The sequence below is a fragment of the Fonsecaea monophora genome (genome assembly GCF_001642475.1).
Source record: "Fonsecaea monophora strain CBS 269.37 chromosome Unknown Scaff14, whole genome shotgun sequence".
Classification (NCBI taxonomy): domain Eukaryota; kingdom Fungi; phylum Ascomycota; class Eurotiomycetes; order Chaetothyriales; family Herpotrichiellaceae; genus Fonsecaea; species Fonsecaea monophora.
The window spans coordinates 40,766-66,836 of record NW_019173945.1 but is presented as its reverse complement, the minus strand read 5'-3'; the positions used below and the strand labels follow the sequence as shown (position 1 = coordinate 66,836).

The window sequence follows — 26,071 nt, the reverse complement described above, 5'->3', positions numbered from 1 at the left end:
CACTGTTCTGATGTTGTATGGCTATCTTCTACTCGACTAACCCCATCACTGCGACTCCGTGTAAGAATCTCTGTTGGATCGTCCATCAGTGCCCCTGACGTTTGACAGTTGTTCATAAGTATGCATATACGTTCTTTATGGAGATTGTAATTTCAATCTCCCTTCATATGCCTCTGTTAATTTTCTCTCGTTCCTCCTTCATGGAGCTATGTACCATCAACCTCCACCGAAAAAAAAAAAAACAAAGGAAAAGAGCCTTGTCAACAAGACCTTTTAAACCGTGACAACTGTTTCTCGTCGTTTCAAGCTCCTCCCCGAGGATTCATGAACCTCCCGGTTATCGTGGCCAGAGGAGCAAGACATCGGTAACAAATCCAAGTCCAGGATGAAAGCGCAGATAGTGTGTCTACTGCATTACTATCCCTCGGATTTCCTCATTCTCAAGCATGAAAAGGGGTGGCCTACGCAGTACCCATACCATCTCACCCCTCAGCAAGCCGCCGAAGAGGAGTAAAAGGCTCATATCGCACCAGCCGAGGTCTTGATGGCGAAGCACTCTGAAAGACGTAGACCAAGGCTCGTGTCTGCTCCCAATAGTTGGTAGCAACGACTGAATATCTAAAGCCTCGGCCCGATGACTTTGCCCATATGCTGATATAAAAATGATACTACATTAGGACAGTACATGGTCAAAATATGACCCTGCTTAGCACTGTGTGAACCCTTTGACTAATTCTAAGATAGCATTCGAGCAATAGCAGGTGCACAGAGAGGCCTAGAAGGTCGTCAATTCCTACCAGTACTCACAGGAGGAATCAAGCCATTTGGGATATCACACGTTCAAGATCACACAACTTGTGCAGAACATATAGCTTGCGACAATGGCCTCGATTGTACCGGTGCCGGCAGTGCCTGCGTCGCTCATCAATGGCGTCCACCTCAAAGACCCGGGAGCTGAGGCCGTCCTAGAGAAATACAGGGTTGAACGCACAAAGCGTATCCGGTCTGATGGCCAGTCCCAATATGTATTCTCCCCGCTGGCCGAGTCGTACCGGGAATTCTTCAAGGACATCTGGGTGGACGACAGTCTCCCAGACCCGGGTCGTGACTCGGTACAGGATGGGTCCTACCACGAATTCCTCATCCTAGGGGCAGGATACGCCGGCCTCTCCATGGCCGCCCGTCTGAGACAGATTGGGGTCGACGCAAATGACATCCGGCTAGTAGACTCTGCTGGTGGATTCGGAGGCACTTGGTGGTTCAACAGGTAGCACACTTGGCCCCTCTTTCTTTGCACTTTGGGGGGAAAGACATGGGCTTTGTCATTCTGATCACAATCGCTAGGTATCCCGGACTCATGTGCGACGTAGAAAGTTACATCTATCTCCCGCTGTTGGAAGAGCTGGATTACATGCCCAAGCACAAATACTCTTACAGCCCGGAACTACGGAGACACGCGGAGAGAATGGCGGAGCGTTGCGACTTGGTCGACAAGGCACTCTTCCAGGCCAGACTGCACAGTACCACATGGGATGAATCCACCAAACGATGGACCACGAAGGTTGTCTCCACCAAGAACGGGGAGGTGGGAAGAGAAATGACCGTCCACTCTCGCTTCGTCGTCCTCGCCGGAGGCCCCGTCAACCTGCCGAAAGTTCCACGACTCAAGAACCTGGAAGAATACAAAGGCCACATGTTCCACACGGCAAGATGGGACTACAGGTACACCGGTGGGACGGAAGAGGAGCCAGACCTCACCAACCTCCGTGTCACGTGTGGCGCTAGGCCAGGTTGGAACTAGCCCGATCTTTATTCTCCCCTCTTTTATTCAGGTAGATCGAGTCACTAGGACTCTTCCTCCTTCTCTCCCTTCAGACAGAAAAGAGCTCAACAAACCAAACCAATCTGCCATTGCGGCAACCAATTCCTTTTCCTAGTTGTGGGCTAGTGTCGAGACTCATTCGGTTGAACGTCTTGCAACACTCCGTGACAAGTCAGTGGCCATCATCGGCACGGGCGCCACAGCTATCCAAGTGGTGCCCGAGTTGGCGAAGTGGGCGAAGCAGCTCTACGTATTTCAAAGGACACCCTCCGGTGTAGACGTCCGGGGTCAGTGCGCCACCGATCCGACCTGGTGGGAAGAAAAGGTCCGAGGCGTAAAGGGTTGGCAGGAAGAACGTCTTCTCAACTTTGCCAGCTTCTTCAGCCTGGGTCCGCTACCGGAAACGAACCTCGTCGACGATGGCTGGACCCATTTCAGATCGTACACGGCCATGGTGGGCTGCGAGGACGCGCCCACCTCGCCTGAACAGGTCGAGGCTTACGTGAGACGGTTACATGCCGTCGACCTGCCGCGACAGGAGCGGGTCCGAGCTCGGGTGGACGAGATTGTGAAAGACAAAGCAACCGCCGCCGATCTCAAGGCGTGGTATCCCAGTTGGTGCAAGCGACCTTGCTTCCACGACGAGTATCTCCAGTCGTTCAACGAGCCCAACGTCAAACTTGTCCACACCGACGGCCGCGGCATCGACACACTCACCGAGAACGGCGTGTATTTTGACGGCAAGGAATATCCCGTCGACGTCATCATCTTCAGCACCGGCTACGACATCGCCATTGGCATGAGCCCTGCGGGACGCTCGTCGGTCAAGGTCACGGGCCGGAACGGCGTTGACCTCGACGACAAATGGGCCCACCGTCTCGCCACCCTGCACGGCTGCATGAGCAACGGCTTCCCCAACCTGTTCTTCCCGGGCCTGTCGCAGATCGGCGGCATCCCCAGCCAATCGCTGACGGTCGACCACGTCGCCCAGCACATTGCCTGGATCCTGCAACGCGCGGCCCGCGACCACGGGGGTTCCCGGGCCTTCACGATCGAGCCGACCGTCGAGGCCGAAGAGGCGTGGAGCCAGAAGATCGCCGCGGGCGCCATCGCCTTCACCGCCGCCGCCGACTGTCTGCCCAGCTACTTCAACCGCGAGGGAGACTTGACGCGCAAGGCGCAGGAGAGTCCCGAGACCCTCAAGAACTTGGCCCGAGCCGGGTTCTGGTCCAAAGGATTTCTTGATTTCCTGCGCGAGCTGGACGAGTGGAAGACCAGTCGGCCGTTGGAGGGGGTGGAAGTGACTCTGGATTAGGGTCCGAGTGCGTGTATGGTTCTTTTGAGAAGAGCAGAATTTTCATATCGAAAGAGCTCAGTCGACGAACATGAAACTCCGGCTTGTCTTTGATGCCCTCGTATAATCGTGTCGACAAGCAAGGAGGGGAAGTGTGGTAAGGTACTACAGTAAGTAGGCCGCTTAGCGATCTAGGTATACAAGTCTGTAGATCCCTGGGAATCAATGCAGAAAATAGAATAGTGGAGAGAGCATGTAGAAGCTAAGCTTTGTTCGCTCTATGTACCCCCGTATATGCGGTCAAACTATATAAATGGTACATGTGGATACCCCGACGTGTCCGACAAAGTACGAGGGAACCGGCTTCTAAGTACGCCGTTCGAGTGCAACTCTCGTCAGGGGATCGTCCAGGACCTTTACAGTCGTTGATCCCCTCTTCTGGTCAGAAGATACGACATTAAGACCTCCCTTTACCAGTCACCGCACAAAATCAGAACCGATGGCCACCTCGACCGGGCTGTCTCGTCGGCCTCGGGACCACTGATTTTCTAATTCTTGTCGTCTTAGTCGGCGGCGTCTGTGGCCCGGTGCTGTGCGACTGCGACTGTGATTGCTACCTGCTGGTGGATGATGACGGCGTCGGCGTGGTACTTGACCCTGACGTCGAACTTGTTGTGCCGCCACCCCCACTCTGCTTCTGAACGGACGCCTGGACAACCTGCCCGGCTGAGTTGAAGACAATGTCGACCAGCGCATTGAGCGGAGCATATGAAAATGTCTTCTCGACAAGACCGCCGGAGAGGGTTTGACTGACTCCCGTGTCGGTCATGTTGGTGAGGTAATTTCCGACAATGGTGCTGACGCCGCCGACCTCCTGGACGATGTTGCCGAGGTTGTCGATCAAGAATGACAGCGTCGTTCCGCCTTGGGTGATGGAGCCGAGGAGGCCGTCCACAGCGCCCACAATGGGCTCCAGCAACGAGGTGACGTTGTTGATGGCGGAGATCAAGAGAGGGTTGAGGTCCAAGGATTCAAAGACTCGGTTCACAATGTCGACGAGATGGCCCAGACGGACGATCAATTCAAGCTGGGCATCGACGTCGGAAATGGTGAGGTTGACTTCTTGAATGGACAGCGCGACACCGGCATTCAGCGTGACAAGGGACGCCACCTGGGCATTCAGATTGATGTCTGCCCGGAGGTCGTCAACGTCGAGCTCAATCCGACCAACGGAGAGTGTTGGTACGTTTAGGTAGACGTCTGGAGGAGTGGAGGAGGCAGAGGCTGGACTCGGCGTCAGGGTCGGCGAATTCGACGATGGTGTTGTGCTGACGGTCCCCTGCGGCGTCGACGAGGTGGTCGTTTGTGCCAGGATCTGCTGGTTCAACAGAAGCGAGGAGAAGAGCGTGAGAAGCCGGAATATTGAGCGCGCCATTATGTTCTCATCTGACGGTAGAGCAGGTAGAGGAATAGGCGGGAATCGACGGCCATCCCCTCCTCTATATCATCGAACCCACCAACTTTCCTTCCCTCTTTCATGGAGAAACTCCGACGATTCTGGCGCATGGCCAATTTCTCGAGCAAAGTATCGCCAAATCGCGAAATCTCCCATGTTCAGGAGAAAAATTATTCGATCCCTTGGGACATGTCGGCTGGACGAGTCTTACACTGGACCAAAGACGTGTGGATGATCTGCGCAGATCCCTGCAGATGGCGCCGTCTCCAACCGGTTTTGCGCATGGCTCTCCATGTTTCAACGGTCCATTGTGGTATAGGGCTGATCTGCCGAGATTGCAGGTGTGGGACAGCCATGGTTTCCCCTGGACTAGCCCATGCGAAAACAGGACTTTTCCCATGTCCGCTCGAATCGGCTTCTGGAAATGCCAAATGGGATGGCTAAAGTGACTCTCGAGAAATTCAAAGACGGAGTGAGCGTGGAAATTGGCCTCGTCCAAAGGGTTTGCTGCAGGTGTTTGTATACGGAACGGAGGTACTCGATAGACTTCCTTACGACTTCTGTAACTCTTTGAAGAGGAGCGTCGGGTCTCTCCAACTTTTCGAGTATCGTCTCTATTCCCTTCATGACGCCCCTCTAGCCACTTTGCCGTGCTCATTGTCATGATTCTCACACTCTTCTGCTCGTTGCTGCTCGCACTCGCCCGATCCAGTTTTTCACAGTCAGTCTCGTCCAGCGATGGCTATACCGGCTACTCGCTCAGTGTGACTGGCAACGACACTGAATCTGCAGTCTACGAGACCGAGGAGACCGACACTTCGAATGGTGCTGTTACCAACACCAGTCCTCCACCTGACGTCTTTCTCAATGCCAGCGTCTCGGTCGGCGAGATCGACATCACCGTGAAGAACCTATCCGCAAAAATCAACATCGATGCCCAAGTACTCTCCCTCCTTCAATTCAATGCTGGCGTCGATCTGAGCATCAACTCCGTGCAGTTGACCATTCAGAACGTGTCCGCGAAGGTCGAACTCGAGGCCCGGCTGGAGAATCTGGTGTTGATGATCAACGACACGCTCAACTCAATCGACCTGAACCCTGTGATTGCTACTCTGGGGTCTGATGTCGGCAACCTGGTCGGCGGTGCTCTAGGCGGTAGTAGCACCAGCAGCAGTAGCCCATCGTCGGCAACGAGCGGCCTGTCTGCCCGCTCAGCGCTTCTCGACGAGGGTATCCTCTATTCAATCAACGACTACAGTGGCAACACGCACACAAATCGAATCCTCGACCAGGCCGGCAACATCGTGGACCAGAAACTCCACAACGATGGATCTGTCTTCTCGTCCCAGGTGGTCGGATCGTTCTGGCATGACATGACCTTTACGGGGCACGAGCGGGCCGTTCTTTTCAACGGGGAAAACGCAAAGGAAGTGGAGTATTCGTACACGCCGTTCAATGGCTTTAGCTCCATCGCTGCTATATATCAGGATGCCAATGGCAATGTATTGGGGACGAGGGTGCTGAGTGAGATTGAGGGCGGAGGGTCGAGTACGATTGCTGACGACTGAATTGGAATTGGGAGTCCCTAGTCTCCCCGTTTTAGTATCGAATGAAAATAGCTTAGTGCACTCATCAAGCGTCTGAACTCCAGCCTTTGGATAGCCGCGATTTTGGTTATCCCAGTTCCATGCTGTCCATCATACCATGTGCATTTTCAGAGCGACAGGGTCTGTCACCATTGCCACATACCACGATGTACCGTACAAGACATGGAAACGAGCTTCCTCACATAAGTTAATACCAACAAGAAGCTCCGACCTAAGATCGAGGAATGCCGAATATGAGGAGATTCTTCACCGAGTGCTCTCAAATAGACTTATGATCCATTTTTAGATTGTATGGTTTAGGAAAAGGGACAAACTCGCCAAGCACAAGAAGCCCCCCAAGCAAATGCAGCAAATGCAGCAAACAGTGTAAATATGTTTGTGACCTTGACGTATTTTCCAGATGCACCTCGACCTCGAAGGCTGGAAAACAACCCAGGCACTTTTACCTTGTATAGAAGTCCAGTCTTCGGTTCCACAATGCAGCGACTCAGATAAGACGACCACCTCCGTATAACACGCCGCCATGTCTTCGCATTACACGACCGAACCTCCCCCAACTGCCTCAGTTCTTGTCCATACCACCGCTGGCCCTCTCACAATATCTCTGTTTGCGAACCAAACACCCCTGACATGCAGGAACTTCTTGCAGCATGTTCTCGACGAGGACTACAACAACAACATCTTCCATCGTGTCTCCCCAGGCTTCGTCATTCAGACGGGCGACCCCACCGGCACCGGCGAAGGTGGACAACACATATACGAGGACAGGGAATTTGAGCGATACGACGAAGACTGGGCACGGCTGATGGGCCGGGAGGAGGGAGAGAAGATTAATTTTGGAGATGAAATCCACAGCAGGCTGCGGTTCAACAGGAGGGGGCTGGTTGGTATGGCCAAAGGCACCGGGGACGGCGCGGGATATGGCAGTCAGTTCTTCATCACGCTCGGAGATTGTAGGGCTCAACTAGACGGCAAGTGCACCATGTTTGGCCGGGTCGAGGGCGACGGTATTTACAACGTGGTCAAAATCGCGGAAGGCGAGCTGCTGGAGGGCAGTGAAAGACCAATGTATCCCGAGAAGATTCTCAGGGTTGAAATCATCGAGATGCCAAAAGGTGACGCATGGCAGAAGATGCGGAAAAGGAACAAAGTCGCAGAGCGTACTGTCGAAGCTCCTGCAAAGAAAAAGGCTGCGAAAAAGAAGGGTGGGAAGACGCTGCTCAGCTTTGCCGGGGATGAAGGCGAGGACGATGTCGGTCCAGTCGCTGTGCGACCAAAGAAACCTAAATTTAACCCGGCCTTGATCGATAGTGATGATGTGCCCGAATCGAAGCCAAAGCCACAGGCGAACGGCACAGCGCCTAAACCTCAGTCGCTCGAGAAACCACAACGAAGATCACCTTCACCTACAGTTCCGCAAAAGCGCAAAGCAAGTGTCGCAAGTTCAACAAAATCTCCGTCGCCGGTACAGCGGCGGAAGCCATCGTTCCACGACCCACTGACTCAACTCCCTCTTCGTGATCCAGAATCGCCGTCTCGATCTCCAACACCAGAAGAACAACCGGCAGCGTCCAAAACTTCTGCACTAGAAGCCGAGATCGCTGCCTTGAAAGCGTCCATGCGCCGGAATGTGGACAACAATGCCAGTGGCTCCAAGACCAAGAAGTCAGCGTTAGAATCGTTGATCCCGGCAACAAGCACGAGAGGTCGCAAACGGCCTCGTCCAGGCGAATCCAATGCGCATGACGAAGCTAAAGCGCTCAAGATGCTAAACGCATTCAAAGCACGCCTGGAGTCAGCCGATGCTCAGGGTAAAGCAGCACACTCTTCCAAGTCCGCCAATGGCCATAAAGATCACAAAGACAACAACTCCTCTACGGAAACCCAAGAACCAGTAGCCGATTCGGCCCCACCGAAACGCGATGAAGGCGGAGGGGAAGAAGACGAAGAAGCGGTCTTGTGCGACCTGCATTTCATTGCAAACTGCCAATCGTGTTCGAAATGGGACGACCCGACCAACGCCGAGGCCGACGAGTCCGAGGACGATTCGCAGTGGATGAGCCACTCGTTGTCGTTCGCTAAAGACCGGCTCGGTAAGGACCTGAACTGGAAGAGGAAGAACGAAGAGGAACTGGTGGTCATTGACCCGCGCGAGAAGGAGAAGGAGTTGAAGATGGGAAAGAGGCGCGACAGAGACAAAGATCGGGAGAGGGACAAAGGAAAAGGCAAGGGCAAGGAGAGACGGTGGTAATCTTGTGTACGAGTAATTGCGTTATCTTGGATCAAGAAGAGTCTGGGTCTCCAATGGACTAAGTCCCCTATTTACCGACGGAATCAACGAGCAACGTAAAAGGCCAGATCGACCGACTCGCCATGCTGCTCCTTCTCCTCAGCATCGATCTCGAGCCTGGTGAAGCCGTTACCCAGGATGCCGCGCCAACGGTTCCGCGAGCGGTAGCGCACGTCCCAGTCCTCGCCGCGGATCTCGCGCAGGATGACCTCGCGGTAGAGCAGCGCGCTGCCGGGCCAGGTGGCTGTGACGCGGCCGTCAACGCGGTTTTTCTTGTACCAGCTCTTGCAGGCGCCCGTCCAGGTGAGGGTCTGCTGGATCTCGTCGCCGTAGGTGACGAACTCGTCGGTGGCGTCCTGCCGGGGTGCCGCCGAGTGGATGTCCTCACCGGCGATCTTGTGCAGCCACTTGACAATGTACTCGGCCGTCCAGGTCATGCTGGTGATGAGAGTGCCGTGGCCGACGGTGGCGTTGGGCCCCGTGAAGATGAAGTAGTTTGGGAAGTCCGGGCACGCCACGCTCAGGTAGCTCTCGGGCTCGTCTTTCCACTTCTCCGCCAGCGTCATCCCGTTGCGCCCCGTCACGGGGTAGTGCGGGATGTGCGAGACGTCGAACCCCGTAGCGCACACGATCACGTCCAGGTCGTAGTGCGTGCCGGATTCCGTCTCGATGCCCGTCTCGGTGATTCGGGCGATGGAGGATTTCTCCAGCGACACGGTTGGTAAGAGGAATGATTCTAGGTAGCCTTCGCCGGGGGTCAAGCGGCGGCAACCGAGCGCCCAGTTGGGGATGAGCTTCTCGCAGAGTTCTGGGTTGTTGTTCAATGCTGCTCGCATGCGCTCAGCTGTGACTTCGGTGGATTTGGCGTTTTGGACAGAGCCTTTGCGGAACTGTTCACCGTTACAAAAGGCAAATCAATATCCAGACAGACCCTGTGAAGAAGGGGATTGATTCGTTTTTTGAGATCAACTTACCAGCCTGAAGCCCTTGTTCATCCCATGCTGCAGCATCTTGCGATACGCCTTGTGTTTCTCAGGATTTCGGAACCGCCTCTTGTCGGCCTTGGTGTATCCAGGGTTAAACTTGCTCCCTACCTCTTCGCCGACTTCCGTCATATCAACGCCTTCGTCGCCATTCGTCATTTCCTGGTCCTCGGCGCCCTCGTCGTCGGGTTGCCCATCACCACCCACACCGAGCGCCTCGCCCAGACTCTGAGTGATCCAGGTGGCTCCTCTCTGAAAACTCACCACCTGAGTACCCGGCAATTTCGCCATTTGTGGCAAAATCTGGATGGCGGACGATCCGTTCCCGATGATCCCAATTCTTTTATGCGAGTAATCGAAGGAGTGATCCCAGGCTGCTGAATGCACTTTGTGGCCCTTGAACGTCTCAATGCCGGGTATATCTGGCCATTTCCATTGGCTGATGCGCGGAGACAGGAATGAGAGTGCATCAGCATTGATCGGTGTTAAATATCGAACAAGAAAGACTCTGGCTTGTATCTCTGTCTGCACGGAGTAACAGGAAAATTACACTCACCTGAGAAAGCCCTGAGCTGAGACGAGGACGTCGGCGAACTCGTCCCTCTCTTCCTGTCCGTCCTTCCGGACGCGGATCTTCCACTTCCCTTCCTCTTCGAGCCACTCGAGAGCAACGACGCGCGTATTGAACTGAATATCTCGATTGAGATTCCACTTCTTGACCGTCCGCTGGACATACTCGAGAATCTCCGGCCCATCGGCATAGAACTTTGACCAGTCGGGATTCGGATCAAAGGGGAAAGCCTAGGTCCAAGAAAGAAATCAATTACCTCGTCCGCCACATCAGACAAACCCCGCAAAAAGAGAAGAGGTAGAGGTAGATGGTAGACTGACATAGATGTGGGCCGGCACGTCGCACTGCACGCCCGGGTACGTGTTGGCCTTCCACGTGCCGCCGACATCGTCGTTGGCCTCGAAGATGACATGATCCACAAATTCCTGCAGCTCGGGCTGCTCATGCTGGATCTTGTGCGCGAAGATCAACCCCGAGAAGCCCGCGCCGATCGTGGCGACGCGCAATTTGCGCTTCTTGTACGCATACTCGTCCGACAGCGGGACCCATACTTCCTTCAGCCGTTCAGGGGAGACCATTGTTCGCGGACAGCGAGAATCTTTGTAATACCACGAAAGACCGCCAGGGGAAAGGGGAGGGGAGGAGGATGCTTAGGAAGCGAAGCAGTCAGTAGTCAGTGTGACCCTGGGACACAGGGAAGACAAGGCTCATATAAGAAACCACAGACGAGGCGATGACTCGACTTCGACCCGAACGTCAGCCTTCCCATCTCTAATATTAGTGTTATTATTCCGTGGCTTTGTGTTTCCTCTTCTCCGGCTACTTTGAATTGGAGAACTGCGTCTTACCTCGGCGAAGGCAATAAAATATACCGAACGTGTCGGCCATTTCCCCGCATCGATTCCTCTATCAAAACGATAAACTGCGGTTTGCTTGGCCGTAGATCCCTCCTTGAGTGGTCAGGCTGTTCCTCGTAAATCGTAAGCGACAAATAGGATGCAAGATGACACGAAACTCTCACAGAGAAACAAGGAACAGGGCGCAGGGAGCCTCGAAATATGACGCGACACCTCTTCCCATTTTATATATACTTGTACGGATTCATAATTCCGTTGGGATCGTAAAGATCCTTGATCTGCTTCATTAGCTTGATCATCGTCTCACTGCGGCTGTATCCGATGTATTTCTTTTTGGCGATGCCTAGGCCATGTTCCGCGCTGATGCTTCCGTTGCGTTTTTGGATCCATTCATACACCCACGGTTCTATCGCTTCTTCGACTTCTTTTGTATATTTGCGTACGGGGATATTCAAGTGCAGATTCGCGTCACCCATATGTCCATAGCCGACCACAGCAATCGCGGGGAAAGAGTCGTCATCACCTACCAAGCCTTTCGAAGTGAGTCTATCTCTCGTGTCTTCCACGAGTTGGTACAGTTCTTGAATCGGGATCGAAAGGTCGTATTTGTAAGTCCCGCCAAAGTGGCCAATGGCCTCGGTGATGCCCTCTCGCCATGCCCAGAGCGATTTGGCTTGTGTCTCGTCCTGGGCGAGGACACCGTCCGAGACAATCTCTTCGCTCATAACGTATTCCAAGAACTTTTCCAGCTTTTCACTGTCGTGTTCTGTATTGGAACCACTGGTTTCAATCAAGCAATAGAAGGGATGGTCACCTTCCAATGGTCTTTGTTTGCCGGTGACTTGGTGGACGAACCCTTGACTTCGAGCATCCATGAGTTCAAAGGCAGACAGAATTTCTCCAAGCTGGACCTTTGCTTCCTTGTAAGCCTTCTGGACATTCTCGAACGAAGAGAGTCCGAAATATGCCACGTTGACTGCTTTGCACCTCTGAGGGCACACCACCGACACGCCTGTGATGACTCCGATCGTCCCCTCTCCGCCAATGAAGAGTTGCTTCAAGTCGTAGCCCGTGTTGTTTTTCCGCAGAGTACCAAGATCGTCGACAATAGTGCCGTCCGGTAGTACTGCTTCGATTCCGAGAACATTGCCGTGTAATGAACCGTAACGTAGTAGTCTCAGCCCTCCGGCATTGGTCGCAACGTTTCCACCTATCTGGGCGGATCCTTTGGCACCAAGGTCAAGGGGAAAGAGATGGTTATGCTCGGCAAGGTAATTGTCGGCTACTTCGAGTATAACACCGGCATCGACCACCAGGATGCCGCTAATGTCGTCGAAACGGCGGATTTTGTTCATTCGGGAGACTGAGATGACAATTTCGTCAAAGACCGGCACACTGCCGCCAACCAGCCCCGAGTTTCCACCTTGGGGTACCACAGCCAGCTTATTGTCATTGCAATATTTGAGTACTTTGCTCACTTCTTCCGTGCTCTTGGGCCTTAAGACGAGCTTGGTATGACCTCTGTATTTCCTCATCCAATCGGTGTTGAACGCCTCCAGGTCATCTGAAGCATCGGTGGTCACTCCATCAATGACTGCAGCATCGTCGCCGAGGGCAGACTTGAAGAACTGGATATGATCGGGCGTGATTTCAGCGAACCGGGGGTCTCGTTTGAGAGTGGGATACATGTCGGTTGTGTATTTGACATTGCGATGGGGTTCGCTGGGGTCCTCTCGTCGTCGACTCGTTACGGAGAAGTTTCGCGCGGGCTCAAACAAGGGCCGCAGAGGTTGGCACTGTCTGGCTTGCGACCGAGGTGTTGAAGGTCTTTTGGTCTGGCGCAGGGCGCGCACCAGACCTCTTGATACTGAGCCCGACATGCCTGCCGGCTTTGGGGACTTTTGTTGACGGAGTGCAGGGCGTGTAGTCGAGGAAAAAGAGGAATTGGAGAAATGATATCAAGCGAGCAGGGAAATTCGTCTCTCGCCATCGCATTGATTGCCGGTCTTCGGCAACTGCTTTTCCGGGAATCTCCACTTAAGTCCCTTGGTCAGGTTTTGCACCAACCCTATTTCGCACCACTTTAACACATACTGAACTGGGGCGAGGCTCTTCGCCAGAGACATCAACCCGTACGGCGGTGGGCATAGTGGTGGGACGTCTATCGTACAGCAATAGTAGAACAACAAAGAGTAGCTTAATTAAATAGATTCCATATTGTGGAATATCGCTACCTAGGCTGCTTACCTAATTAGGGTTGACGCCTAAATCACGCGCTTGACCACGTGTCTAGGTGCTTAGTACGGTCCCGACAAAAAAGGCAGGACAAACCCAATTCTTGGCAATGGCGGTCAATGGAAGCCCGTACCCTTGATAAATGCGTCTACAGTGTCCCAAAGATCCGAATCGTCATATGTCACAGACGCGAGAAACCGTGTCTCCTTGAACGTGAAGCTTGCAAAAGCAATGAGAATCTGCAGGTCCCCAACCAAAGGCCGTCAGGGTCTTGTCTGACATACGAACCTCTTCTCCCCATACTGCGACATTCACGTAACTCCTCGAAAATGGAGACTGGCAAGGCCATGTTTCATCGCCGCTTTTGATCCCGCACAGTCGATGATAACATCGAAACCGTCCCCTGAGCTCCCTTCCAGGCATTTTGTTGGCACATTTTGAGTCAAAGGGTCAATCGCTAGAGCCCCAAGCCCCTCAAGTATTCACCGGCCTATCTGAGATGGCTCAGGGACATAGATTTTACTTACACTCATGGCATGGAAGCAGCAGACCACTCCGATTCCTGCGGGTCCTCCACCTAGTGCCGAGACCGAGGCATTTTTGTTGTTCTGGATACCAGACATTTTCACCCCACGCATGGCGACCGCCAACGGCTCAATCAAGGCTGCCATGTCCAGGGTCAGAGAGTCCGGCAAGACGTGTAGCGTGTTCGGGCTAACAGCAACCCGCTCTGAGAGCCTGCCTCCGTCGCTACTGGCACCAAGCCCTGCGAGTTTGGTGCAGCCGTTGGTGAACGAGTTCTTACCAGGCGTACACACGAATTAATAGAGACGAGGATCGACCGCAATATGTTGTCCATTCTTCAGTCCGGATCCGGGAGGAGCATAGGCAATTCCACCGGCGATCTCGTGTCCCATGACTGTGCCAGCCGGGAGCTCCAGGCCGGCAAGACCTCCTACGAGGGCGGTTCAACATGTGAAGGTGAAGATGGCCAGTCGGCACTCGCCAGCTTCGTAGAGGAGGGCGTCGCTACCTCAAATTCTACACCACTCTATATTGACGACAGCATTTTATCGGACAACGCTGGTTGATCTACCTCCTCGATCCGGACGTCGTGTGCCCCATACAGTCTTAACGCTTTCATCGTGCGTGTTTTGAGGTTTGAGTGCTTAAAAGAAGCGTTCAGGGGTTTGTTCACGAAGAATGTAAGCTTTAAACGTACCAAAGCGGGCGCGGCAGATCCGGACAGCTCCAGCAAGCCTATAGTCTCCATGAGTTCTCCTCGGCTTCTTAACACTCGGTCCAAAGTGAGTTTACGCCGTGAATAGCAGGAAGAATAGTTGTTAATGTCTAGGCAATTGAGGAGACTTCGGGCCATTCATTTCTATTTCGTACATTATTGATTGATGTCAGTGTCATCGAAGCTAGTATAACCTCAATTTTCCCCCCATGCTGCACGCCTTTCTCTAACACCCGATCAAATCCTGGGCTGCTCCCTCAAAATTCAGTCTAGAGTTTCATAAACTGCATCACCAACTTCCTCCATGGTAGCATGGCCTCCGAGATCTCGAGTGCGGACTTTCAGACCGCCAATGTCTTTCCCATCAAGCACTTTCTCCACAGCGTTCTCGATGGCTGTGGCCTCTGCTTGCATGCCTAAAGAGTAACGCAGCATCAACGCTGCAGGAAGAATTCTGGGCCATCGGGTTAACTACGTTCTTGCCAGCGATATCCGGTGCCAAATCGTGTGCGGGCTCGTATACGCTGTTACATGATCTTCCATCTGCCACGTCGCATAGACTGGCACTGGGAACTAGTCCAAGGGTGCCGATTATGCCACCGGCTTGGTCTGATAGCAGATCGCCAAACATATTATCAGCGATGATGACACCATTGAACATGCTCGGGTTGGTGATAAGGAGCATGCTCATGCTGTCGGCGAGCTGATGCCTTAGCTTGATGTTTGGAAACTCTTTCGTAAAGACATCAGTGGTGGCTTGCCTCCATGCCCTGCTCGATGCGAGAACGTTGGCCTTGTCAGTAGACCAACCGTGCCAGAGGTTCTGGGATTTGAACTGGGCTCATAACCGTCTTGAGCGAGGGTCATAGCCAAAGCTGCGGCAACACGAGCGCAGCGCTCGACTTCGTGACGGTTGTATTGCCATTAATCGCTCGCAAAATCGTCGGTCTCTATTTTATTCCCAGAGTCCAAAGTATGCACCGCTACAATTCTCGCGAAGGACGATAAAGTTGGTGTCCTGAGCAATTGATGGCTTGAGTGGTGATAGCGAAACCATTGATCTGGAGTAGAAGCGACATGGCCGGACATTCGCATAGGCTCCTAGGTGCAGGCGAAGTCGCAGGATAGCCAACTCTGGATTTGGCGGCTTCGTTCCCCTAGGATGCAAATCAAGCTCGTTAGCAACTGAAGATGATATCCTTGGATAACCACCGTCGATCACTTACCACTCAGAGCCCCGACACTTCCGAGAAAAACAGCATCTGATGCCTCTTTTGCAGTGTGCAGTACTTCGTCCGCAATTGGCATCCCCCACGTGTGCGCGCAACGAGACTGATCATATCATATGCAGGTCGTACTTGACCATGATTCCGACACAGACAGAGTTGTCCAGATACAGGCATTGCTGCTAATGACTCTATCTTGTCCAATGGCGTCGTCTAAAGAAGGCGTATGCAACTGGCTGCATCAAGCCCTGTCGCTGGCCGAATCGGTGGACCTGCATTGTGATCCAGCTACAATGAACATTATTCTACCCGAAGCCAAATTCCGCAAGAGACTCTGGTGGTGTATATACATGCGGGGACAACAACTGACACTGTCTCTTCACTTTCAGAATGACTTTTCCAACAGCAGAGCCAGCGTGCCCATGCCCGATATCGATGATTTTAAGGACACACTAATTCCTCATACGGTACAATGCGTTTCTGGATATGGAAACCTGTTGCGGAATGCCGATAAGCAGCGCGCCTTGGCCGCTATTTGCATTCGGATGTGTAAGGCGTCTATCCATCTGGAAAGAATATGTGGCATCCAGCAGCAAAACCTTCATGCCGGCTCTCAAGTCTCCATTGACTGGTGCAAAGAACGAGGCTCCGAATCGTTTGAATTGCAAGAGGAAAACATCAGATCCCTAGCGTCCAACGCGTCGTTAGACTTTCAAGATATGACGAGTTTTGGCGGAGACAATGTCGTCAACCTCCACTCATCTCTGCTGAAAATGTTCTGTCTGACCGTCTTGTGCATGCTATATACCTCGCAGACAGGATCCGGGGCCTTACAAAACCTGCTCTCAAGCCTGAACGCCACAAAATATGGCACCGTGACTTACAAGAACCTACCAAAGGCGGCCGTGGCTATTATCTCCATCGCTCAAAGACTGCATCTGAAACAGATATCGCACCATTTGTTACCACTGAGCGTTTCGCGCATTTTTGTCGCGGGATTCGTCCATACATTGGGCTTACTCGGCCCCAACGACAGCATTCGAACTTCAAGTCGCACTCAGATTGACCAGTGTTCGCTGATCCTGGAAAGCCTGCGCGGTCAATCTCCTGCCGCGGACGGCGCACTGGCCCAACTGAATACTGCGGTGCGTCGAATGAATTTGTTTGCCACACGTTCGTCGAACCATGGGTCACACCCCGGCGGGAGTGAATCACGCTCTAAAAATGGGACAACAGCTCCTCAAGCCCGTCAGTCTCTTGGAAACATGAATGTCAATCGTGAAGTTGGAGAAAATTGCGAAAATCTGGTTGATGTAATTGGAAGCACTACTCAGGCGCGGGACACGTCCACGAGCTAAAAGAAGCGGCATCTGTCGAAATAAATACAGCAATCGTCCTAGGTGAGCTAGAGATAGCGACAGAGGAAAAATTTAGCCAGGTGACCGTAAGACGACGTTTGTTGGGATTGCGGTGTAGCTCAAGATTGAGACAAGGCTATCATGCTTTGAAGCCCAACCAAGCAACGCCCCCTCGAAGCTCCTTTTGCAAGAATACGCGATTATTAATAGTGTGGTCGGCGTGAGTTGAGTTAGTCTCAAGAGGGTTGGGGCAACACAAGGGAACTGGAGAGTGAGGTGGGGCTCCGACCCTAGCTGTCGACTGGACATGTACTAAGGAGCTTTCAGGTCCTTCAAAGCGTATACCGAGACGAAAACTATACTTTTCAAGTATGGACTGGGTCACATTCTGTGCTTGTGTCTAGCATGTATGCTGGGGACTCCACCTACTTGCGACGGATTTCGACCAGGACATGCGATGGAAGCTCACCATTTGAGGCGCGGATAACATCCTCGAAGGCCGATTGAAACATAATGTACACCATTTCGTCATTATATGTCTTCCGAGTGAACTCGGCCTCTTCGTGGCCAACCTTGATGGTTTTGGTCCCTCGCCCTGTTGCCGCGGCGTCGGCCAGGAGCCGTGTCTGGATACAGCGGTCCATGGCTCCAAACAAAAACGCAGCTCCATCGACGGTCTTAGCAACCGCTAGATGACCACGGTTCTGTAGAATAAATACCTTCTTGTCGTCGAGTGCCGCAGCGATATGTTCACCCTCATCAGGGTTGAATGCGATGCCTCCGAACCCAGAGTAGATGCCGTGGTCGTTGTAGAATCGGCAGGCGTCCTGATTTAGAGGCTCGAGTTCGCATCCTAGAGCAGCGAAGGCTTTGCTCGCAACCGAGTGGCAATGAACGGCTGCGACGAAGTCGGGTCTGGCTTCGTGAATGGTAGAGTGGCATTCCAGCCGAAAAGACGACAAGAAGAGGGAGTGTAACACTTCTAAATTTCCCCAACAAGCTCGGAGGGCATAATTTGGCCATGTCACCAGGACTGTAGATTTCCCACAGAGGAAAGGGTACTGCAAGCAAGAATACTAAGTTGAATGTCAGGAATCTAGTAATCGTCTTCCACCGGCATTGCTCTTACTTCCTATGATCAAAGGGGCTAGCACTGTCGCGCTTGTCCAGGGATGAGGGTTGCCGCCGAAGGACAGACCGATCAGCATGATGGTCAGTCCCCCTCCAAAGAGCAGCAGACCAACATAGTCGAGCTCTTTGAGTTGTTGTTTGCGAGTTTTGCCATCAAGATGGAGGCCATGCCAGCCGGGAGGCCAGTAAAACACCAAGATGAGGCAAAGAGCGAGGCCATTGACCATGATACCGAAGTAAAAGGTATAGCGCCAGTTGAGAGTCTCCACGATCTTGAAGGCTGTATAAAGACCTTGGATCAGCCCTGAGATCTTAGCCGTAGCAGATTTGGGTGTACCTATAACCGCGCCAAAGGCCGAGCCCGGCAACGCCGCCAGGTTCATCAAGGCGACCGCGGCACCGCGATGTTTCCTTTGTACAACATCAAAGCCTGCTGCGTATGCGATTTGCTGGTGAGAGGCACCGACCCCCTAGAGCATGATTAGACATGCACTCTAGCAACATCGGTAGAAGCAGCTCACCATCAAAGTCGTTGCTGCGATAAGGGTGCCAACCGACTGTGCCCTACGCTGCGAGTCAGAATCGAGGCCACGGATGAGACGTCACCAGAGCTGACCTTGAAGCAACAATAGTCCCTGATCCTGTTAGCGAGCGTCTACCGTCCCGTACAGGTAGACATACCAACAAGTGCGACCAAATTCCCAAAGATGAGAAATTTTCGTCGGCCAAAGATGTCTGACAAACGTCCAGCAATCGCTTGCAGGACGGCATTTGCCAGTTGCCATGCAGTGGCGACCCAGCCGATGTTGTTTGATGGGCCAATGTCGGCATTGATTGTCAGCAGGACACTTGTCGGCACAATAAAAGCAAAAAGGCAAGCTTCGTAGGTGATGGAGAGAGCCTGAAACGCCTCTTGTGAGCTTCCACTATCCGATGAGGGCTAGATATTCTTACAATAAGAGCCATGATGGTGCGAGCTCGTGTCAGGGGAGCTTGCTCCTGTGGAGTCTCTGTGCCACTGTCGCCCTGGGTTTCCTTGAGCTCATAGTGATGGCTTCCTGAGTCCAACTTGTTTAGAGTGTCTTCAGTCATAACTGCGGCAGTGAGGTTGAATGTTGCAATGAGAAAGTTGAAGGAATGATCACGTTTTTTTTTTTTTTGAAAAGATGTGCAGACGAATATGGACTCGAAGACGACGGCCCTTCTTTCAAGCTCATGGCTTAGTCGTAGCTTAAAATGTTGGGGAATGCAGGGGGCACCACGGGGGGTTCCCGATGCATCTTTGCGAGGCCACGAATGTCTGGGGATTTCGGCAAGTCGCATCCTTTACGACTCGTGTCACTTGCGAGGTAGAGAGTTGGGCCCGAGCAAGATCGGATCGGTCCCTGAGGTTCCCGTTTTCGTTCCTCTACGAGATTTCGTTGTGCAGGTGGCTATTGGTGCCTGGACCGATACCGCTCTCAGTATACTCCGTTGCGTATTCGTGACATCAGTCAGCATTACCAACGAGGCCGTCTTCTTCTTCCTCGGCCTATCTTCTACGTTCCGTGGACAGGAGACTGTTCGCAAGACCTTTGATTGTAATGGTAACTGATAGTAACCCGGATACACTTAAATCCCAGTGGACTTCCGACTTCAATTGAAAAAGGCGACAGCCGAGCCGTTCAATAGCCAATCGTTCCATCGATGCGGATAGCCCTGCTTGACTCTGGAGAACAGAGCTTGCGGTTTCTCACTATCACCAATTGAATCGTTGTCTCTAATCTCTTCACCCCAACGAATGAAGTCGTGAATGTACTTCCGAGTAGCTTCCACCAGATGCCGTCCGTCGCTCTGACTAGCACGCTTGTGACCAGGAATCACCGTGTTCGGCTCAAGACTTTCAATAAGGTCGAGTGCATCAAGCCATCGTCGTCTCTTTTCGGTGGTGTTTGCCTCCCTCAAATGTTGATGACAATCGCCGTATACCACATCTCCACCGACAATTAAATGAATGGAGGGTACATGTAGGAACGACGATCTTTCGCAGTCAGAACTGACGTCGTAGGCTTTGAAAACTTCTCCGTCCATGACGAACTCATTCGAGGGTGGCAGGGCCGTTGGCGAAACCTTCTCAACGGACAGTTGTCCCCCCGGGAACCACTTGGTCCAGACACTGTAGACTTCCGGCGCGTTCATGTATTCAATGCCCGTCAGAACTGCAGCAGTGACTAGAATTTGCACGCCGGAGAACCGCTTTTGAATGACGGGGGCACCAAAATAGTGGTCGCCATGTGCGTGAGTTATGTAGATGTACCGTAGTCTCTTGCCAGGATATAACGACAAGACAGAGTCAACCCAGTCCGCTACCTTCTCCGCCTGGGCGGTCGTGATGGGGGGGTCAACCAGTACAGCAGAGGTCGGCCCATGGATCAAGGTGCTGGTGATAGGCTGCCACCATTGTTTGTCTGGGTCGTCGAGGCCCGTAGCAGTCTTGATAGGAGGGGACACATAAGTATCAACTTGGAGAGGTATTGGCTCACCCATCTTCCTGGCTCGGGTGTTGGTGGAGCTTGTGAGTTGGGGGCAGAATGAACATCTGTGAGTTACAATCCCAATAAGTCCATCTATTTATCTTTCTCCCAACATATCCTGCTGATGATCACATCTTGCTGGCTGGGCTCTAAATCAGCAGTGTCGCCACCAAGATCGCCAAAGTTACATTCTAAACCGCTAGGCACCCCCTGGCAGCGCACTCTTGCCTCTTTAACAAGATTTAAGTAAGCAATGGCCTCACTTCTCGGTGGGTGTCAGTCTTCTTCGACAAGCCGAACGTCCTCCGGGCTTTCCATTAATAACTACATAGTTTAAAGTGTGACAGAGAAACCCGTCCAGTGAATAGTGTCTCTCTTATCAGTTGAATAAGTTGTCACTGTAAGGATTCAAGTTTTCACCATAGCGACTATCGAGTCGTCACTTCATACAGGCCCTCGAATTGCAGCTTTCGGCTTGGGTTGGCTGGTTGGTTCACTCGACATCTGTTTTTGCTCACATCCACGTTCTGATTATTTACTCAGGTACTTGGGGAAGCTCCGCAGGACAAGTTCGTGCAGCAGCGGCATATGCAATTACGGTAGGCTATCACCACATAGTCTGTGCATATGTATATGGGAACAAAAAAGAAATTGGAAAGGGAGTCAAGGACGGACTTGCCGCTGCCGGCTTCCATCGATTTGAGTTGTTCATAATCACAAAGTTATGGAACACTTACCGCACGCACGTGGCTGAAGCACGGGAAAAAAGCCTGACACTGCTTGATCTGGATTATGTTGATTTTTATCTCATGCACTGGCCGGCTGCCATGAATCCTTACGAGGATCACGGTACATTGCTCACTCTTCTCAATGGGCGACGCGATTCTGTCCAAAGAAGAGTAAGTAGGTAGGTAAATACCTTGGCTGGCCTATACCCTTCGTAGTTAGGCTGTTGCTAAGTGTGGGCGGGTCTAAACAGGGTTAGGTCAGGAAGTGGCACTGCCTGCCATCCGTTTCTGAATAAACTAGCAAGCCGAGGGAACCAACAAGTGGCACACTCAATAGTGTGCATATCCTGTTCATGCCGCATGTCCTTTCCTCCGGGTCACGTTAATACTGCATGCCGCTTTTATCGACGATGAGGTTGGATGTACGCCTACAACTAATCAAACGTCTTGACGTTCTTGGCAGACACGCCACCGCGCACGATACGAAAACACCAAGCAATAGCTAAAGTCGTAAAATTCGAGTCCTGATGATTACTGATGGATACTACGAAAAGCAGCCGAGCTGCCTCGGTGAATTTGATCCCGAAGTCTGTCCCTGGCTAATCTCATCGGAACTTGTCCCCGATAATTGTCGAAAGGTCAAATTTCTGGTATAATATAGCCTGGGTTTCTGATTCACCTGTAGCATATTTCCAGCCTCACAGGGTGAGAGTTTGGAGAACGACACCATGCCTGGGCAGCACAAATTACCGTCCTCATTCACACTCCTTGACGCTTTTGCTTCAGATGAGGTTGACGGGTACGAGGTTTCCAGGAACCTCCCGCGACGGTCTGGGAACTCCGCCCCAATAGCCTACGGCGGCTTCGCACTCTCCCTGGCTGTACACTCGGCTTACCGAAAGGTTCCCAATGGATATCATCTGCACTCAGCATCCGGATGCTTTCTACGAGCCGCCTCCACGCAAGAGAAATTGCGATGCAAGGTCAACGAACTACGCCGATCCAACAGCTTTATCACCCACCGCGTTACAGTCGACCAGCTTAAAAATGGAAATTATCATGCTTGCATGGAAATTCTGATGGACTTCCACAAGATGGAGCCATCTCTATTAGATTACTCGGCCCCCCCGTCACGAACGTACAGAAACTGGCGTGACTGCCCTACCTGGGATGAAATCCGAGCCGAGTGGGTAGAAGACGGCAGGACGACGTCGACACAGTCACACATGTTTGATACCTTGTTCGGCCTTTCCAAAGGCCTGTATGAATGTCGACCATGCCCTGAGGGAATTGCATCCCAGAATCTGAACGGCATGGCCAAGGATACCCACACCAGTCAAGACGGGCTTCATCCTACCGACAAGTCATCGGCTGACTGGATCCGAGTCCACAGCCAGCTGCAATCCGAAGCTGAACACATGGCAAGCCTGACCTTCATTATGGACGCAGCACTTTCTTTCCTGCCTCTGGTGCATAACCACTTATTCTTTGAAGATGTAGCTGCATGCGCCAGTCTCGAGTTTGCGTTGAGATTCTTTTCTCCTCACATCAATATTAACCGTTGGCATCTTCGGGAAGCCATCAGCCACCGCGCTGGAGCTGGCCGGACCTACAGTGAAAGTCGGGTGTGGGATGAGGAGGGAAACTTGGTGGTTTCCATGTCACAGCAATCGATCTGCCGCGTGAAAACCAGTACTTCGAGACTTTGACAAGTTCCCTAGCCTGAAATCCCTTGCCGTGAGCCTGACAGACAGCATCTGTCATTGTGGATAGCAATAGCACTACCTTCTGGCACCACTATGCGCCGGAGGCGCTGTGTACTCCTTTTGGGAGACGATTTAGAGATTCGCCGCCTCTTCCGCCGCTTGTCATCAGAACCTGGATTCGAGCTGTCTGTACACGGAATGCGTCCAAAAGACTTCACCGCTTCGCTACTCGAAGAGCTTGGTATCGATGGAAAGATTGGCCGTGCGGTGCAGAGGCATCTGACAGTCCTATTCAGGGCGCCTGCACCTGGTTTTAACCCGGGTAGCAGGCGCTTTCAACGTGGCTGCTATTTACCTCGGCAATCTGAGCTTTACCCATATTGATGTGAGAATACTGCTATTTAGAAGCTTAATACACTTCAACTTTCAAGAGACAGTCAAAACCTGTTTACGCCACGCCATTTGATCAAGAAACAGCCCAAGCAACCTGATTCGAGTTTATACACATCATCAATAACGCGTTTAAAAAGGAAATGGATCGTAGGCTTCGAATTAGAAAGAAGTCGGTATTTCCTGATTTGAGTACAAACTAGTTACTGTGAGTTGGGTCTGGTGGAGAGATATTCCTTTAGAAAACTCTCCAACTTTTCATTTGGAATCTCCAATCTGTCATTCCACAGCCCCCGTGTCTTCGAGTAGTTGGCGAGGTTCAGTTCTGCACCTTTTGCATAAAAGGCCGAAGCAATTTGAGCCAGAACGCCAAGTCGTTGTCCTTCTTGGATTTGGTTGAAACCGCTCTGCCATAGCTGTTCGGATGAATCGTGTGTAACGGCGAATTGATCACCAGTAATCTTTTCGAAAATCTCCAACAGTTGATTTTGTGTAATTGTGAAGCTGTTGATATAGACGTAGTTATTTTTGGTAATGTCAGGATGTTTTAAGATCGCAGTGACCCCCCGGCCGACTTGGTCCAAGGTTGTCGCCTCATACGGAATTTCCCCCCCGTCGTAGATCGTGACTTTACGATCAGGCACATTCCAACCGCCGAAGCCTGGAATGTTTAGACCCCAGTCAAAGAGCGCACCGATTATGACTGCCGTCCAAGAAATCTTGTCCTGCTTGGACCGAAGGTAGTCGACTGCAGCAACTTTGGCTTTGAGGAACGGGACCACCTCTGTCGCCGCAGGGTTCGCCGTGTCGATGCCGTACTCAGATGGGATGAAGACCCGGACCCCAGCAGCAATTGCAGCGTCGACGATGGCAGACTGCTCAGCTAAACCACCGCCAGAGAGTGTGCTGACTATGGCTTCTTGTCCTTGGAAAGCATGAATCAAGGACTGTTGAGAGAAGTCCGACCTCAAATGCTGGACGTCCGCCGGAAGCCTAGCGCTCGAAGCTTCACGGGTAAGTCCGGTGACTTCAAATCTTCCATTCTCAGCAAGCAAGGCTTTGATGATACTTTTCCCAACATTACCTCCAGCTCCAAGAACAACAACCTTTTTAATTGTGGACATGGTGTTTTGGGGCTGGTAAGAATCGTGTTATCAAATAAGTTGTCGAATCAAGACCAAAATGTGAGTTATATATTGAAGAGATTGAGATCCTTTTTGTTCACGGAAGATTGACTTCTAGACAACAAGCATAGACATGTGGCCTTGCAGCCGCATTATGAATCCTACGTAAAGCGGCGAGATCGATGTTATCATACCAAGAATAAACAGTGGGTCTTTCGTCCACTGATTGGTCACAGTCCGACACCACTTCGACTGATCACAATGCTTTGCGTTCACCCTTTGGTAGATTTGATACCAATGTGCAAGGGTTGGTCAAACGAGAGGGCCGCAGCATCTGACCACGTCAATGCTTGCCGAGGCACCTCCACTGCCTCGGATGCGAGATGCCAGGTTGGGTGGTATCTTTGGATCGTCAAAGACTGGCTCAGAATAACGGACGCAAGCCAGGAACCTAGCTTCAGAAACCTACTTTGTCGACAATTTCCAGCATCAGCTTGACAACATCGAAACTCCACGGCCGAGAGCCGGGGAAGTGCTTGTAAAATTGACACATTCGGGCGTCTGTCAATCTGATTTGGCTGTTATGTGGTAGGTATTCTCCTGACCTTCTAGTGGACTCGGGCTTCAATTACGGTGTCAAGCAATTCTTGGAAGTGGTTGCTAGCTCCTACCTGAGAAGGTCAAGTCGGTGGCCACGAAGGAATGGGAGTTGTGGCTGCCATAGGTCCTGATGTGACAACATCTAGCGTTAAAATTGGGGACCAGGTCGGCGTAAAATGGATCGCATCTGCATGTGGGAATTGTGTGTCTGAGTGGCGCTGATCCCAATTGTTCTCTGAGACAAATTAGCGGCTACTGTGCTCCAGGTACATTTCAATAGTACCTTGTAAGCTGGGCTCACAATGTCACCCGTATTCCAGAAGATCTCCCCAATGAGACAGCAGCTCCAATGCTCTATGGACGCGTCACTATATACAGGGCGCTTCTCGAATCTAACGCACGACCAGGTAGCTAGGTCGTTATAACAGGAGTAGGTAGCGGGTTAGGCCATTTAGCTCTTCAAATTAGTGCCAAGAGTATGGGCTGTCGAATGATTGGAATCGATTCGGGAGAGAAGGAGGCGTTGGCGAGGGAATGGGGTGCTGAGGCATTCATCTCTCTGGAGAAATATTCGGAAAATTATGAAAGCTATGAACATATCTTGGATCATGTGAAGGCTCTTATGCAAGGAGAAGGCGTTGCAGCAGCGATTGTCTGCGCTGCGAGCAACTCGTCATATGCTCAAGGGCGGCAAATGTTGAAATTTTGGGTAACACTTGTTTGCGTCGGCATACCCGAGGGAGACCTTCTCCCTATTCGACAGCAGTACCTGGGAAATTACTGGCTCGAGAGCTGCGAGTTGTGGGTTCCGCAGTCGGCACCAGAAAGAACACCATCGAAATTCTCTGGCTAGCAGCTCGATATATTGCACCTCTAAACTAAAACAGAACTGACTCTTTCGGCAGTGGAGTGGTGAAGCCCCGTTCTACTATGAAGCGTA

At 52.1% G+C, this 26,071-nt stretch overlaps 13 protein-coding genes across 13 annotated transcripts; 6 read left to right on the top strand and 7 right to left on the bottom strand.

The window, feature by feature from the left end:
- Positions 1-881: 881 nt before the first annotated feature.
- AYO21_02973 (hypothetical protein) lies at positions 882-3,137 on the top strand (the record flags this gene model as incomplete). The annotated part of the gene is made up of 3 exons (XM_022652948.1): positions 882-1,267; positions 1,345-1,773; positions 1,949-3,137. The coding sequence occupies 3 exons, from the start codon at positions 882-884 to the stop codon at positions 3,135-3,137; spliced, it is 2,004 nt and encodes a 667-aa protein (XP_022514642.1).
- Positions 3,138-3,729: 592 nt separating this feature from the next.
- On the bottom strand, positions 3,730-4,551 carry AYO21_02972 (hypothetical protein; the record flags this gene model as incomplete). The annotated part of the gene is made up of 1 exon (XM_022652947.1): positions 3,730-4,551. The coding sequence occupies one exon, from the start codon at positions 4,549-4,551 to the stop codon at positions 3,730-3,732; it is 822 nt and encodes a 273-aa protein (XP_022514641.1).
- A 683-nt stretch (positions 4,552-5,234) lies between these two features.
- On the top strand, positions 5,235-6,140 carry AYO21_02971 (hypothetical protein; the record flags this gene model as incomplete). The annotated part of the gene is made up of 1 exon (XM_022652946.1): positions 5,235-6,140. The coding sequence occupies one exon, from the start codon at positions 5,235-5,237 to the stop codon at positions 6,138-6,140; it is 906 nt and encodes a 301-aa protein (XP_022514640.1).
- A 562-nt stretch (positions 6,141-6,702) lies between these two features.
- On the top strand, positions 6,703-8,430 carry AYO21_02970 (hypothetical protein; the record flags this gene model as incomplete). The annotated part of the gene is made up of 1 exon (XM_022652945.1): positions 6,703-8,430. One exon carries the CDS (start codon positions 6,703-6,705, stop codon positions 8,428-8,430), a length of 1,728 nt encoding a protein of 575 aa, XP_022514639.1.
- Positions 8,431-8,513: 83 nt separating this feature from the next.
- AYO21_02969 (hypothetical protein) lies at positions 8,514-10,601 on the bottom strand (the record flags this gene model as incomplete). Its single annotated transcript, XM_022652944.1, has 4 exons — positions 8,514-9,359; positions 9,444-9,891; positions 10,009-10,253; positions 10,344-10,601. The coding sequence occupies 4 exons, from the start codon at positions 10,599-10,601 to the stop codon at positions 8,514-8,516; spliced, it is 1,797 nt and encodes a 598-aa protein (XP_022514638.1).
- A 503-nt stretch (positions 10,602-11,104) lies between these two features.
- AYO21_02968 (hypothetical protein) lies at positions 11,105-12,760 on the bottom strand (the record flags this gene model as incomplete). Its single annotated transcript, XM_022652943.1, has 1 exon — positions 11,105-12,760. The coding sequence occupies one exon, from the start codon at positions 12,758-12,760 to the stop codon at positions 11,105-11,107; it is 1,656 nt and encodes a 551-aa protein (XP_022514637.1).
- Positions 12,761-13,646: 886 nt separating this feature from the next.
- On the top strand, positions 13,647-14,206 carry AYO21_02967 (hypothetical protein; the record flags this gene model as incomplete). The annotated part of the gene is made up of 2 exons (XM_022652942.1): positions 13,647-13,925; positions 13,982-14,206. The coding sequence occupies 2 exons, from the start codon at positions 13,647-13,649 to the stop codon at positions 14,204-14,206; spliced, it is 504 nt and encodes a 167-aa protein (XP_022514636.1).
- A 413-nt stretch (positions 14,207-14,619) lies between these two features.
- AYO21_02966 (hypothetical protein) lies at positions 14,620-15,046 on the bottom strand (the record flags this gene model as incomplete). Its single annotated transcript, XM_022652941.1, has 2 exons — positions 14,620-14,771; positions 14,887-15,046. The coding sequence occupies 2 exons, from the start codon at positions 15,044-15,046 to the stop codon at positions 14,620-14,622; spliced, it is 312 nt and encodes a 103-aa protein (XP_022514635.1).
- Positions 15,047-15,784: 738 nt separating this feature from the next.
- AYO21_02965 (amidophosphoribosyltransferase) lies at positions 15,785-16,939 on the top strand (the record flags this gene model as incomplete). The annotated part of the gene is made up of 1 exon (XM_022652940.1): positions 15,785-16,939. One exon carries the CDS (start codon positions 15,785-15,787, stop codon positions 16,937-16,939), a length of 1,155 nt encoding a protein of 384 aa, XP_022514634.1.
- Positions 16,940-17,364: 425 nt separating this feature from the next.
- On the bottom strand, positions 17,365-19,162 carry AYO21_02964 (hypothetical protein; the record flags this gene model as incomplete). The annotated part of the gene is made up of 6 exons (XM_022652939.1): positions 17,365-17,858; positions 18,069-18,540; positions 18,592-18,634; positions 18,687-18,705; positions 18,752-18,971; positions 19,025-19,162. 6 exons carry the CDS (start codon positions 19,160-19,162, stop codon positions 17,365-17,367), a joined length of 1,386 nt encoding a protein of 461 aa, XP_022514633.1.
- Positions 19,163-19,705: 543 nt separating this feature from the next.
- On the bottom strand, positions 19,706-20,596 carry AYO21_02963 (hypothetical protein; the record flags this gene model as incomplete). The annotated part of the gene is made up of 1 exon (XM_022652938.1): positions 19,706-20,596. One exon carries the CDS (start codon positions 20,594-20,596, stop codon positions 19,706-19,708), a length of 891 nt encoding a protein of 296 aa, XP_022514632.1.
- A 1,443-nt stretch (positions 20,597-22,039) lies between these two features.
- Positions 22,040-23,020, top strand: AYO21_02962 (hypothetical protein; the record flags this gene model as incomplete). The annotated part of the gene is made up of 1 exon (XM_022652937.1): positions 22,040-23,020. One exon carries the CDS (start codon positions 22,040-22,042, stop codon positions 23,018-23,020), a length of 981 nt encoding a protein of 326 aa, XP_022514631.1.
- Positions 23,021-23,610: 590 nt separating this feature from the next.
- AYO21_02961 (hypothetical protein) lies at positions 23,611-24,531 on the bottom strand (the record flags this gene model as incomplete). Its single annotated transcript, XM_022652936.1, has 1 exon — positions 23,611-24,531. The coding sequence occupies one exon, from the start codon at positions 24,529-24,531 to the stop codon at positions 23,611-23,613; it is 921 nt and encodes a 306-aa protein (XP_022514630.1).
- Between the last annotated feature and the right edge of the window lie 1,540 nt (positions 24,532-26,071).